At 37.8% G+C, this 14621-nt stretch overlaps 1 protein-coding gene across 3 annotated transcripts in view; it reads left to right on the top strand.

Annotated features, from left to right (window-relative positions):
* LRP2 (LDL receptor related protein 2) overlaps positions 1–14621 on the top strand; it is a 204789-nt gene that overhangs the window by 78304 nt on the left and 111864 nt on the right. For all 3 annotated transcript variants that reach the window (XM_040475304.1, XM_040475305.1, XM_040475303.1), the window contains exons 14-17: positions 2186–2388; positions 4075–4215; positions 6530–6733; positions 12936–13128. In XM_040475304.1, the coding sequence (XP_040331238.1) occupies positions 2186–2388; positions 4075–4215; positions 6530–6733; positions 12936–13128 (741 nt within the window). The remainder of the gene's footprint in view (positions 1–2185; positions 2389–4074; positions 4216–6529; positions 6734–12935; positions 13129–14621) is intronic.

Raw genomic sequence — 14621 nt, 5'->3', positions numbered from 1 at the left:
ACAATCTCTACTTGATGAAATGAAGTGATTGGATATTAAGACTGTGACTTCTTATCACTGAAACTGGTTCCCATAATGAGAATATGAATCACTTTAACGTAAAATATCAATCAACCCAATAAGTCACACAAAAACAATTGAGAAATTGCCTAAATTTTTTTTCTCTTTCACAGGTGTTTTGACATTATATTGGATAGCCTAACTATTTTTATGCTAAGGTTCAAGTAAAACATAAAACCTAAAAAAACCAGTGTAGTTTCAGAAATATTTGAGTGCTTTGCTGGCTGTGAAGCAACATCAAAGAGCTATATTAAAGCTCATGAGTACAGCTGAAATCATAAAGTCACTGCCTATTGCTGTGCCAGCAGGTGGCATTCAGGGTTCTGGAATTTGCTAAATGAAAAAGAAAAACCATTCTCTAATCTTAATGTGCCATGTCATTATTGAGTGTTTTAAAGTGTGTGCTTACTTGCCCCCTTAGGTTTCTTTGTTTTTGTTTTTTGCTTTTTGCTTTTTTTTTTTTTTTTAATATTTTGGTGTGAAACCTTAGCATCTTCAGTTCTTAGAGTTCTATAGTGCATTTTTGCTTTCAAGGCTCTTAAGATTTTTCTCGAAGGTCTTTCTATTTTGCCACGAGGCAAAAAATAAGTTTTTTTTTCTCAGAACCATCTTCTACTTCACTTTCTTTATGTGGCCTAAGTGAATTATCACTAATGTAGAAGAACTTATGGCAGACATTATCCTTGCTTGGCACCTTTTACTTGTATTTTCTTCTACGTAAAGCAGCTCTGGCCACTATGTGCCTCCACTACAAGTGTGGTGAGCAAACAGGTTTATCCTGAGGCATGACAGTAGTCGTGCTATTTTTTGGTTTTCCAGAATGACATCAGGAATAGGTCTGTATGGTTGTTCTGGAATTGTTCTACTTACTATCCAGCTCCCTAATTGCTAAGAAATGGTTAATGCTGCAGCGTGAAGTAAGTTGAAGGTATCTGCTATTACATTTCCATTCCCTTGTTATACTCTTTCACCTATGGATTTCAAAATGGTATCTCACATCTTAACCCTCTTCCCCTTTTTTGTGTGATAACCTTAAAGAAGCATGTGAGAAAACAGTAATTTTTCAAAAAGTCTAGAATAAACTAGGACTGGTGCTAGAATTTTCTTTTCTTTTTTTTTTTTTTTATTTATATATGAAATTTATTGTCAAATTGGTTTCCATACAACACCCAGTGCTCATCCCAAAAGGTGCCCTCCTCAATACCCATCACCCACCCTCTCCTCCCTCCCACCCCCCATCAACCCTCAGTTTGCTCTCAGTTCTCAACAGTCTCTTATGCTTTGGCTCTCTCCCACTCTAACCTCTTTTTTTTTTTTTTCCTTCCCCTCCCCCATGGGTTCCTGTTAAGTTTCTCAGGATCCACATAAGAGTGAAACCATATGGTATCTGTCTTTCTCTGTATGGCTTATTTCACTTAGCATCACACTCTCCAGTTCCATCCACGTTGCTACAAAAGGCCATATTTCATTTTTTCTCATTGCCACGTAGTATTCCATAGTGTATATAAACCACAATTTCTTTATCCATTCATCAGTTGATGGACATTTAGGCTCTTTCCATAATTTGGCTATTGTTGAGAGTGCTGCTATGAACATTGGGGTACAAGTGCCCCTATGCATCAGTACTCCTGTGTCCCTTGGATAAATTCCTAGCAGTGCTATTGCTGGGTCATAATAGAATTTTATTTTCAAGGGTCTTTCCCAAGAGACACATGAAAATCTTTCTATCAAATGTAGGTGGAGATATACCTACAACTTAAAAATATTTTTCTATATATTCTACATTTGGATCAAGAGATTACTTAGCTTTTTAAGCATTTACTTGAACTAATTCCACCTTTAATCAAAATGAAGGTATGGGGCACCTGGGTGGCTCAGTCGGTTAAACGTCCGACTTTGGCTCAGGTCATGATCTCACGGTTTGTGAGTTTGAGCCCCAAGTCGGGCTCTGTGCTGACGGCTCAGAGCCTGGAGCCTGCTTCGGATTCTGTGTCTCCCTTTCTCTCTGCCCCTCCCTGCTCATACTCTGTCTCTGCCTGTCTCAAAAATAAATAAAACTTAAAACAAAATTAAAAAAAAAAATGAAGGTAAAAAAAAATTGTGTGATGTACATCTTTTGCAACAGGAAGACGGTCGTCCACGGAGGCTCACTCATTCCTCATCCCTTTGGAATAAGCTTGTTTGAAGATTATGTATACTTTACTGATTGGACAAAGATGGCTGTAATGAAGGCAAACAAGTTCACGGAGACCAGTCCACAAGTGTACCTCCAGACCTCCCTGAGGCCCTTTGGAGTGACTGTTTATCATTCCCTCAGGCAGCCTTATGGTATGTTTGCCCCAGAACAATGGAAATCCTGCTCAGTACTAGCCTTGGTAGAAAGATTTTTTTTCACAGCCATGGAAGTTAGTGATGAGCGATATCATGAGATTTAGGTGGCGTTTTCAAATATATGGAGGGTTATCTAGAGAGTTAAACTCTCTGAAATTGGCTCTGTAGATCCTGGGGCCTGCTGGAGAAATTGACGTATTTCAGAGTTAAAATTCCAAATCTACAGGGAACTTAGAGATGTCTTTTACAGATATTATTTGGCACCAGCAATGTGCCAAGTCCTGTCTAAATGGTGGGGACAGACAGCAAACAAAGCAAAGCAAAATATGTATTCTTATTCTACTAGGAGAAATCTTGTATTCAATCCTTTAATATTAAATTTGAGGAAATCGAGGCCCAGAAGAAGAAAATAACATGCCCAAGTTGAGGTGACGTCAGAACCAATTTCTCTTCTTCTCTGTTGTATATGTATGACACTTGTTCTTTGGTTTGCATTGGGTCTGTCATAGGCTGACAGTGTTTGGTGTCATAGGCTGGTCACATAAAAAAAAAATTATTTTGATCGAGACATTGTATAGACGTCTGTTATTTTATAGTAAGTCTTGTTTTAAATTGGCATGACTATGACTGTATATGGCTCTTTTCTGTGTTGATAGAAAGTTTACAATCAATGAACATTAATTCAGGGAAAGGCAGATTTTACTTTAAAACTCCCTTGTTAAGTGGCGGGTTTGATTTTACAGTGGAGAAGGATTATAATTAGGTTTATTTATTTTCTTTAAACAAAAAACCAGCCACTAGAACTGATACATTCAGGTGAATATCCTTCAGTGTATTCATCCTGGGAAAACATACGTTAGCTGAAGATGCATGCTGCCCCTGAAAACATTTTTGAAATATTTATTTGCAATAATCAGTTTATCAGCTACTAAATTCCTATTTGTCCTTGACCAAAAATATTACCCAATTTTATCATCCAAATTATTTTTCTTTGTAGTTTCCCTAAATCAATCCACCTGAGAAGGTAAAGAGATAATTTTAAAGAGTAAGTCAAAGGTTAAGAAGGTAATTTTCAAAGCAGACGTGACATTTTTGGCCATGACAAAAGCTTTGTGTACAGTGAGCTTTTTCAGTCATTCCTTTGAGAATGGGTTTTGGAAGTATAAACTGGTTTGTATTGCAGGCATGTAAGGTTTTGGAATCAGATCTGGTTTTGACTTCCAGTTTAGTTGCTGAATAATCTTGGGCAGTAATAAAACTGAGATAATAATATTTAGCTCTTAGAGTCATTGATTGTAAATTGGCTTACTTACAAAGCGAGCATCCAGTGAATAATAGTTACTTATTATATCTTATGAATGGTAAAAATAACCCTAAAGTTTTTTGGGGGGAGGCAGTTACTTTCTAACCACTGAGGCTAGCAGACAGGGTCTGACATAATTGTCTTGGGGAGAAGAATTCCCAAAGTTATCTAGCTGTGGGAACCCTGTGTGTTGCCGTTTGAGAGTAGGTGGGAGAGTCAGACCAGGTAAATGTGGATGTACACAGCAACAACCAGCGGTGGTGTTTCTGAGTTTCAAACCCATTATTCTGTTTCACCTACAGGGCTCAAAGTGGTTTCACATGTCTTTGGCAATCATACATTTCTAACTGAGATTTAACCCTGTATATTTTTTCCTCTAGTTAACAACCCATGTGGAGATAACAATGGGGGCTGTGAACAGGTCTGTGTCCTCAGCCATAGAACAGATAATGATGGTTTGGGTTACCGCTGCAGGTGCACATTCGGTTTCAGCCTGGATGTGGATAACCGCCACTGTGTTGGTAAGAAATCACTTTTGGGCTCTCTTTTTGGCAGGCAGCAGAAGGGTATATGCTGCTTTTGGACAGGACTGGACCAGCTGTCATACTTCTTAATGGTGAATAAGCCTTTGGTAGCTGACAGAGCATCTTCCTCAGTAGGCACTACTCCCTTCATACACAAAGCTGTCCCATGGGTCTTTCCTTTAATTGCAAATTGAGGGTTTCCTTGGACTTCCTTTCCCCTTTGTCTCCTTCCTGAAATCTTTGTCTCCTTTTAAAACTATTCTCTCTCTCTCTTTTTTTAATGTTTATTTATTTTGAGAGAGAGAGAGACAGACAGACAGAGTGTGAGCAGGGGAGGGGCAGAGAGAGAGAGGGAGACACAGAATCTGAAACAGGCTCCAGGCTCTGAGCTCTCAGCACAGAGACCGATGTGGGGCTCGAACTCACGGATCGTGAGATCATGACCTGAGCCAGAATCAGACGCTCAACCAACTGAGCCACCCAGGTGCCCCTAAGCTATTCTCTTAAAATTCCATACAATTTAATTTTGAGTTCTTTTCTCTATTGCGTATACTTTTTCCACTTTAGCTGGTAGCCTTAACTTTATTGGGAATAAAGCCTTGCCTTTATTGTTGCAATCCACAGCAAACTAAGTGCTGGGGCAGCTCATTTACTCATCTAGTTTTTCATTTTTCAGTTCAGATTTTATTTATATCTGCCTCTATGCTGTGGGATGCAATTCAGTTCTTTTCTTCTTTTTCTTTCTTCTTTTTTTTTTTTTTTACATTTTTTTTACATTTATTTTTGAGAGAGAGAGAGTTGAGAGAGAGAGAGATAGACAGAGAGAGAGACAGAGCAGAAGTGGGGGAGGGGCAGCAAGTGGGAGGGAGACACAGAATCCAAAGCAGGCTCTGAGCTGTCAGCACAGAGCCTGAGGCAGGGCTTGAACCCACAAACTGTGAGATCACGACCTGAGCCGAAGTCAGATGCTTAACCGACTGATTGTTGCCTACACATCTTCTCATGATTAGGCTCTTGCCTCAGCTTCAGCTGATGAAATGCACACTTTTACAACTTTTGTTTCTTTTGTCTTCACCTTGAAAACTCTCCTTTTTAATGCCTTGACAAATTCTTGCTCCCCAGATGGTGCTGCTTTGGGCTTGGAATGTAAATTCTCTAATTCTACCAGGGACAAATTTGTTAACTTAAAAAAAAAAAATGTTTATTATTTTAAGAGGGGGGAGAGAGGGAGACACAGAATCCAAAGCAGGCTCCAGGCTCTGAGATGTCAGTACAGAGCCCAATGTGGGGCTTGAACTCACAGACTGAGAGATCACAACCTGAGCCAAAGTTGGCTGCTTAACCAACTGAATCACCCAGGCACCCCAAATTTGTTGACTTTGTAGGTAATCCCAGACTCAGATAAAAATCACCCTCATTTAAAAAGCCATGTATTTCTGACTATTACATTGACACTACGTTGTGTAATAATTTTGCACTTAAACTCCTGCAATTTTAATTTTTTGGGTATACCTCTTGGGTATACCTCTTTTTGATTTCCTGACATACTGTTACTGTCTCCTTCTTTGATTTTAAAATCACTCCTTTTCCCCTATTTCCTCCATTTTTCCTCTCCCCTCCCATCTTTTCCTTCTTCGTTTATTTCTAAATAACTTACCTGGTTACTGTTAATTCTTCCTTCACCGGTCTTAATACCTTAAAAACTGCAGTAGGATTCTTGGTATAGATGTCTATTCAAAAGTTAATCCAAAGCAAGGATTTTGATGGAATTACTATGCAGGTCAGTTAATACTGCCTTAGAAATTCAGCCTATGGGGGCGCCTGGGTGGCGCAGTCGGTTAAGCGTCCGACTTCAGCCAGGTCACGATCTCGCGGTCCGTGAGTTCGAGCCCCGCGTCGGGCTCTGGGCTGATGGCTCAGAGCCTGGAGCCTGTTTCCGATTCTGTGTCTCCCTCTCTCTCTGCCCCTCCCCCGTTCATGCTCTGTCTCTCTCTGTCCCAAAAATAAATAAACGTTGAAAAAAAAAAAAAAAAAAAGAAATTCAGCCTATGGACCATGTTTTATATAAATCTTAAGGATAAATTTCTCGAGAAGAAGAAAGATTGTAATAGTTATATTGCCGTCCTAGCTGCTTATCTTTTTTTCCTCTCTTCCCATTGTTTCCAACTATGTTTTCCACAGATTTATTTTTTATGTTTATTTCAAAAGTACATTTCTGAATTATAAAATGTGCATTGTGGATGTGTAAGTAATTTCTCTGGAATTCAAGAACCAGCCTGTGGCTCATGGCGATGTGTTCTTCTTCCTACAGTTGTTAAGCAGTTCCTGATCTTTTCATCTGAGGTGGCTGTTCGTGGCATCCCATTCAACCTGTCTACCCAAGAAGATGTCATAGTTCCAGTGACAGGAAATCCTTCTTTCTTTGTTGGGGTTGATTTTGATGCCCAAGAGAACACTATCTTTTTTTCAGATACATCAAAAGACATGATTTTTAAACAAAATATCAATGGCACAGGTGAGAATACATTAAAATTTTTTTGCATGCTTTGTCTATTTTTTAATAATAACAATAATAATAATAATAATAATAATAATAATAATTTTCTAACTAGAACTTACTTGGCTTGCTAAATATTTTTAAATAAGGAAAGAGAGCCATTACTTTTTTGTGACTTAAGTTAAAACAAAAACTTTTTCTTAAGGGTATATTTTTAATGATGAGAAATGTTAATATAAAAGAAGCTGACATTCCATAAAAGGAGAGTCAGTAATGGGTTAATTGATTAGAAGCTATTCCTCATATTCAAGCAGCCAGAGGATCTCTCTGGGAAGGATGCTGGGCTTGAAATAATAGTAAAAAAAAAAAAAAACAACCCCCAAAAACAAAAACATGAATTAATATGTGAGTGTCGATTTACTATAAATTTTCAATTGATTTGGGTTCTGTTAATATCTTCATAATCATCACAGAGAGACACATGATAATCAGGCACACTTTACTGTTGTGTACTTTATTGGATGATGACATCATCTTATATTTGGATTTTATAACCCACTGGAGAATTCTATCAAATACCACAACCAGATAAGGATACCATAAGAAAAGAAAACTGAAGGCCATAACTTCTGGTAAATATTGATGCAAGGCTTCTCAACAAAATAAACAATACTGCAGACAGAATTCAGGAACACATTAAAAGGGTTATATATTATGACCAAGTGGGATTTATCCCTGGGATGCAAGGATGATTCAATATATGCAAATCAATAAATGTAATACACTACATCAATAAAATGGAAGATAAAATCACACAATCATCTCAATAGATGCAGAAAAAGCATTTGACAAAAGAAAACATACTTTAATGATAAAAACTCTTAACAGAGTGGGTATAGAAGTAACGTATCTCACTATAATAAAGGCCATGTACAACAAACACTCAGCTAACATTATACTGAATGGAGAGAAATTGAAGGCATTCCCCCTAAGATTAAGAACAAGGCAAGGATGCCCTCTGTTACCACTCCTATTCAATATAGTGCTGGAAGTCCCCGCTAGAGCTATTAGGTAAGACAAAGAAGTAAAAGCCATCCAAATTAGAAAGAAAGAAGCAAAAAGGCAGTTATTTGCTGCTGACCCTATATATACAAAAAATCCCAAAGAATCAGTCAAAAACTGTTGCAATTTAATTAATAATTTCAATAAAATGGCAGAGCAGAAAATCAACATACATAAATCAGTTGCTTTCCTTTACACTAATGATGAAGCATCCAAAAAAGACGTAAAAACAAAACATTCCATGCACAATAGCATCAAAAACAATAGAATACTTAGGAATCAATGTAACCGATGAAGTAGAAGATCTGTAAAATGAAAACTACAAAACTTAGATGAAAGACATTGAAGAAGACACATACAAATGGAAAAACATCCCAAGTTCATGGACTGGAAGAATTGATATTATTAAAATGGTCATAATACCCAAAGTCATCTACAGATTCAGTGCAATCCTTATCAAATGACCAAAAGCATTCCTCATAGAAATAGAAGAAACAATCCTAAAATTTGTAGGGAACCACAAAAGACCCTGAATAACCAAACCAATCCTGAGGACACAGAACAAGTCTGGAGGTATCACACTTCCAGATTTCAAACTGTACTACAAAGCCAATGCAGTAACAACAGTATGATATGGACACAAAAATAGACACATTATGGAACATTAGGACAAAATAGAGAGCACAGAACTGAACTCTAGCATATATAGCCAACTAATATTTGAGACAGGTTTCAAGAATAACCAATGGGAAATTGGGATAGCATCTTCAACACATGGTGTTGAGAAAACTGGAGAAACACATGTAATACAGTAGAATTGGATCCTTCACACAAGTCACAAAAATTAACCAAAGTAGATCAAAGACTTAAAAAATGATTTCTGATACCATAAAACTCCCAGAAGAAAACACAGGGAAGAAGTTCATTAGTATTGGTTTTGGCAGTAAGTTTTTGAGAAGTTCATTAGTATTGGTTTTGGCAGTAAGTTTTTGTGCACAAATACAACAACAAAAATGAATGAATGGGAGTACATCAAACTCAAGCTTCTGCACAGCAAACTAAACAACAAAATGAAAAGACCACCTACAGAAAGGGAGGAAGATATTTTCAAACTATATATTGGTTAAGGAGGTTAATATCCAAACTACATAAAGAACTCAGTCTAACTCAGTAATGATGACGACAACAACAGCAGTCAAATCCAATTAAAAAATGGACAGCAGAACCAAATAGACATTGTCTTAAATAGGGCATCAAAATGGTCCAAAATGGTCCACAGACACATGAAAAGATGCTTAAGATCACTAATCTTTAGGGAATTGAAAATCAAATGTATGATGAGACATCACCTGCTACCAGTCAGAATGGCTAATATCAAAAAGACAAGACATTGGCAAGGATGTGGAGAAAAGGGAATCCTGATGCACCATTGCAGGGAAGGTAAATTGGTGCAGCCACTGTGGAAAACAGTATGGAGATTCCTCAAGAAATTGAAAAGAGAACTAACAGATGACCCAGTAATTCCACTACTGGTATTTACCTAAAGAAAATGAAAACACTAATTTGAAAAGATATCTGCACCCCTAATTGTTGCAGCCTTATTTCCAATAGCCAAATTATGGAAACTGCCCACATGTCCATTAATAGATGAATGGATAAAGAAAATGTGGTATATATACAATGGAATGATATTCAGTCGTAAAAAAGTAAATCTTGTGATTTTCAACACATGAGAGTATAATGAGTATAGAGTATATGAGTATAGAGAGTATAATGTTAAGTGAAATAAGGCAGTTAGAGAAAGACAAATACTGTATGGTTTGCTCATATGTGGAATTTAAGAAACAAATGAACAAGGGAAAAAAGAAAAAGACAAAGTAAAGAATAGACTCTTAACTATAGAGAATAAACTGATAGTTACCAGAGAGGAGGTGGGGGGGGGCATAAATAGGTGAAGGGGATTAAGATTACACTTACCTAGATGAGTACTGAGTAATATACAAAATTGTGGAATCACTATATTGTACATGTGAAACAAATATAACACCGTTGACTACACATTTTTTTCCCCCATGATGGAAGCTTTCTTCAAATTTCTGTGATTTTTGTTTAAGCTACCAGAAGGTCTTTCTGTCTGTATGGGCCTCATCAGCTGGATAACTTCAGATATTGAGGCAGACTTTCTGTTGGGGAGCTTCCAAACATCAATATTAGTAAATCTTTTTCTAGGGATAGTCCTTTGTCCTTATTAGATGTCTCCATTCTCCTTGGTATGGGGATTAAGAGGAGGTGAAGATAGCTTGCCGTCTGTGTTATAGGAGAAGTATAGAGGACAGGGGGCCAAGGACCCTTCAGTTCACTAGTCACACAATTTGCCTGTATTCAGTTTTGTTCCACCCAGTAGATGCAGTGCCGTTGTGCATTGTGGTGTCTTTGAGCCCACAGCGTCTCTGCATCATTTCCTCCAGAGAACAAGATTGCTGGTCTGTTAGAAGAGGTAGATGGACAGAAGTGGCAGAATTGCTCAGGATCCGGGAAGGACCTGGTGGTCTCACTGCTTCTAATACCAACTTGTAACTAAGCACTTTAGTTCTTCACTCTTGTGTGTCGCAGAGCCCGGTATCTCTGACCCCAAATATGTTGAAGTGTCTGTGTGTGTGTGTGTGTGTGTGTGTGTGTGTGTGTGTGTGTGTGTGTCTTCCCCCTGCTGGACTTAGTTTGCATCCCCCCCCCCCCCCCCGTGAGTTATTACCTGCAGTCCCTGCAGTCTCTTGCAAAGTGTCACAATCTCTTATCTACTGTCCCTTTGTTGTCATGTTAGTAGAGTTTGGAAGGAAGAGGAGAAAACATGTGTGGTCAGTCTTCTACTTTCAACCAGACTGCATCTATCTGAAGACTAGAGTTAGGTCCACTGAGCTTGGAGAACTCCAGTCAATGTTAGCTTTCACCAAAAAGCAGAGTTAGGTTTTTTGCCACATGTAGGCTCAGTTTCCTACAGATCAGCTTCCTTCTGCTTTGTCAAACTGGAATTCTCATCACGCGTTTTGTCAGTTTCAAGTCTACGTAATGAGCAAGTTACCTTTTAAAACACTCTATAGTATGCTTTGGTGAGAGAGGTTTTACACTGCTGTTTTCCACGAATAAGTGTCATTGAGTACGTATGTAGAGAATGAGTTGTCAGAAATCAGGTTAAAGTCAAGATCAGCTGAATGAAGCTCTCAAGGGACTCTGATATGATCAAATCTCTCCCATCCTAAAAGTGCAACCCACATCCCAGTCCAAGTGTCTCTCTAGTTGCAGCTCTCTCTCTCTTTCATTTCATGGTTGGACTTCTTGGAACATTGGCCTACATGTTCCTGTTCTCACTTCCACATTTATACTTTCCACTTATTCCTCACTCCATCTCAATCTGCCAATTATGTCACTTCACACTCTTCTCATCTTGGTCACCTCCAGTGTCGCTTCCTTATCTTTCTGGTGTTCTTCAGAGGTCGTTCCTTCTTTGCCTGTTTCCTATATAGGTGTGTTCTCTATGTTCAACATGTGGGTCTCTTCTCCTCTATTTTCTGCAAAATTTTGTGCCTTCAGCGACTTGGATTACCTTTTATGTAGCCATTATAAATTAGAATGGGGAGACTTATGGTAAGGCATTTACTGAATGATTTTCCTCCTAACCTGGCAAATGGGGGAAAGATCAGGGAAGACTTTTTTCAGGTGATATAAATATCCCTCCATAAATCTCCCTCCAAGCTCTCTGAGATTCACACCCATAATGCCAACTGCCTTTTGTGTATCTCACCATATATCCCACAACTACCTCAAAACCAACAGATGTAAGTAGACATCTTTACTCCATGTAAGACTTCCTGCCTTAGAGCATGTAGAGCATGACCACTGTCCCTTGCCCTCTTATCACCCCTCCCCACCCCCATTCCTCCCAGGGTCTGGTGGTTACCTAAATTTCTCCCTTTCTCTTAACCTTTGTCATTAACTGATTAACCTCCAAAACACGTGGAGTTCTCAATCTCTCTCTTTCTCACTTCCAAGTCTTTCCTTTCCTACAGCACCTAATTCACCCCTTCCTTTGGGAAAACTGTCCACACCTCCACCTCGCCTTGTGCTTCATTTGGAGTCTGTGTTTCATACCATTCCATGCACATCTGTCAAAATACCCATTACTTTTTGATTTCTACCTCTTAATTTAATTGCCTCCACTTCATTATAAATCCTTCAAAGGCCGTGTCCACACTTCTTTCAAGATGCTTCACTTTTCTATGACTCAGTTTCTTCATCTACAAAATAAGGTTGCTAATAATACCGCCTTCCTTGAACTGTTGTGACGATGGATGATTCCATGTAAAATCTTTGGGCCAGTTCCTGGCTTGTAGTAAGTGCTCAATATAAGCTATTATTACAAATACTATTAGCAATATTATGTTTCCTAGGTATCTAGTATGGTGTCTGGCACATAGAAGACTTTCTTTTATAATTTGCTAAGTAAATGAATGGGAAAAGCACTACGATGGTTTTCCCTACTTCAAAAAAAGTGTTATTGACTGTGATTCAGATTTCCTTAATGAAAATAAGAAAAAGGGGAAAAGACATAAAAATTTCACCAAGAGAAAAGTGGCCTTTTTTTTTCCTCCTGTACCTCTGATTTCCATTTGGAATCTTTGCTGGTCTTTTCAAAATAGGGCAACTTTGCAGTTTGAAAGGCTGTTGAGAAGGTTGGGCGGTCACACCTCAGAGATCTCCTGCCAGTGGTACCTGGTGGCTTATCAGAGCTCTCTGTGGGTGGTGCTTGTGAATATGTGAACTCAGGTATCTTCTCTTCTTTCAGATGTTCTGCAATGAGAAATTTTTTTCTGGAAGGTTGAACAAGGGAGTAAATGTAGGGCATACCACTTCTGGTTCAATTTATCAGAATCATATCTGTTTTTTGAGATCCAAACTTTTGGGAATGGATAGATTCTAGTTTTATCTCTGTGGTTGCTCGTTGCTCAGCAGTGTTTTTTTTGTTTTTGTTTTGTTTTTTAAGAATTCCACGTGGGTTACTGAAATATGTTATAACTTTGACACAATTTAAATATGCAGTAGTTGGAAAATGTATGGCATAAAATATATTTAGCTTAAACCTTGTTCATATTTCAACTTACAGGAAGAGAAATTCTCACCGCCAACAGGGTGGAAAGTGTTGAAAGTTTGACTTTTGATTGGATTTCAAAGAATCTTTATTGGACAGATGCTTCTTACAGGAGTATCAGTGTCATGAGGTTAGCTGATAAATCGAGACGTGCAATAATCCAGAATTTAAATAACCCACGATCAATTGTAGTTCATCCTATTGCTGGGTAAGTGTGTTCATGTTTCCTGAAAAGCTTGAAAGTGTATGTCTTTTAAAGTTATTGAAAAGTGATGCCACATTTATTTGGCAAGCTCAGCAAATACAAGATTGAACTACATAAATTGAAATCACCTTAAATTTTATCCGTGTAGCATAAGTTTAAGGAATCATTTCATCTCCTTGAAATCACTTTCTCCTTAGTTTCAGCTTTCCCAGTCTTCACTGAAGTGTGTTTTTTTTCCACAATTGAAGAGGACCAACAATGTGATACAGATTCAGTAGAAAAGGATTGAATGTGCAGTGGAATTATCAGGAAAGGATCAAATTCTTTCCCTGCTTTAATGTATTGATACAAAGCGTGGCAAAACTTGCTTAATCATTCAGTAGTTTTCAGAATAAAAAGTCTTTCAGACCACAGACTAAGTTTCACGTTTAACCATTCCGTGATTGGTGGTGTCAGACAAGAAAAGACAGAACAGTTTATACTATTCCTTTTAGGTTCTTACCTTTCTTATTTAAATCTGGTTAATAGCGAATATGTTTATTTGGAACAAGTCTGAGCTTGGTAGCTGTGTTTGAGTGGAGTTTAAAAAGAAAAAAAGTGAGTGGTAAATCACTAAAACCTGATTTCTGGAGGACACAGAGTAGGCACTTTACATAATCTTGTCTAATTCAAAAGCTGGTTTGTGAGCCAGGAAGATATAATACCTGATAAACAACAGTTAGTACTCAAATTTCAGACCTATCTGACTACAAAGCCTTTGTGTCTAAAGAACTCTGTATGATGCCTCTAGAGTGTTTATTTTGTATTTAAATTTCTTCCTGTGAAATAATGTAAGAAACATTTAAAAACTGGTGATATTATTAATAATACATTTTATTGCCCTGTAAAGAGTTGATTTCCTAATGAACTTATCTTAAACTAAATCTTAGCCATTTGGTTTTGAAGAGCTGTTAAATTCCTTTCCTACTGACTCCTTCATTTAAATAACATGAAGTCACATTTTAGAAAATTATGTTTTGGAAAGACTAATTTTAAGGGTCATATGAGAGAGAAAAGTTTTGTTTGTTTGTTTGTTTGTTTTACCCCTAGATTTTTCTTTTTGTCACTCCTCAGAATAAAAGTTTACCTTGGATAGAGAGTGAGAGTTGGTTTGGGTGCATTCTTCAACGGAGATGAAATGCTTTCCTTGTGGAAGATGACTAAAGAGCTATCTAGTGTGACCTAGATGTTTAATCCAGAGAGGAAAGAGAGATTAAAATCTGTATTCTTGCTCATAGTATATTATTTCATTTCAACAACTTGGGAGTATTTAAAGTATCCCAGGGGTGCCTGGCTGGCTCAGTCAGTGGAGCGTGTGACTCTTGATCTAGGGGTTGTAGTTTCGAGCTCCATGTTGGGTTTAGAGATTACTTAAAAAATAAAATCTTAAAATGTAACCTGAATTATGTCTTTTTAAAGAATCTACTTGGTGACAATAGTTTCATGTCCCAAATCTA

This window comes from Herpailurus yagouaroundi, unplaced genomic scaffold (assembly GCF_014898765.1).
Source record: "Herpailurus yagouaroundi ecotype Mexico unplaced genomic scaffold, PumYag 140, whole genome shotgun sequence".
Classification (NCBI taxonomy): domain Eukaryota; kingdom Metazoa; phylum Chordata; class Mammalia; order Carnivora; family Felidae; genus Herpailurus; species Herpailurus yagouaroundi.
This window is presented reverse-complemented; position numbering and strand designations above follow the sequence as displayed.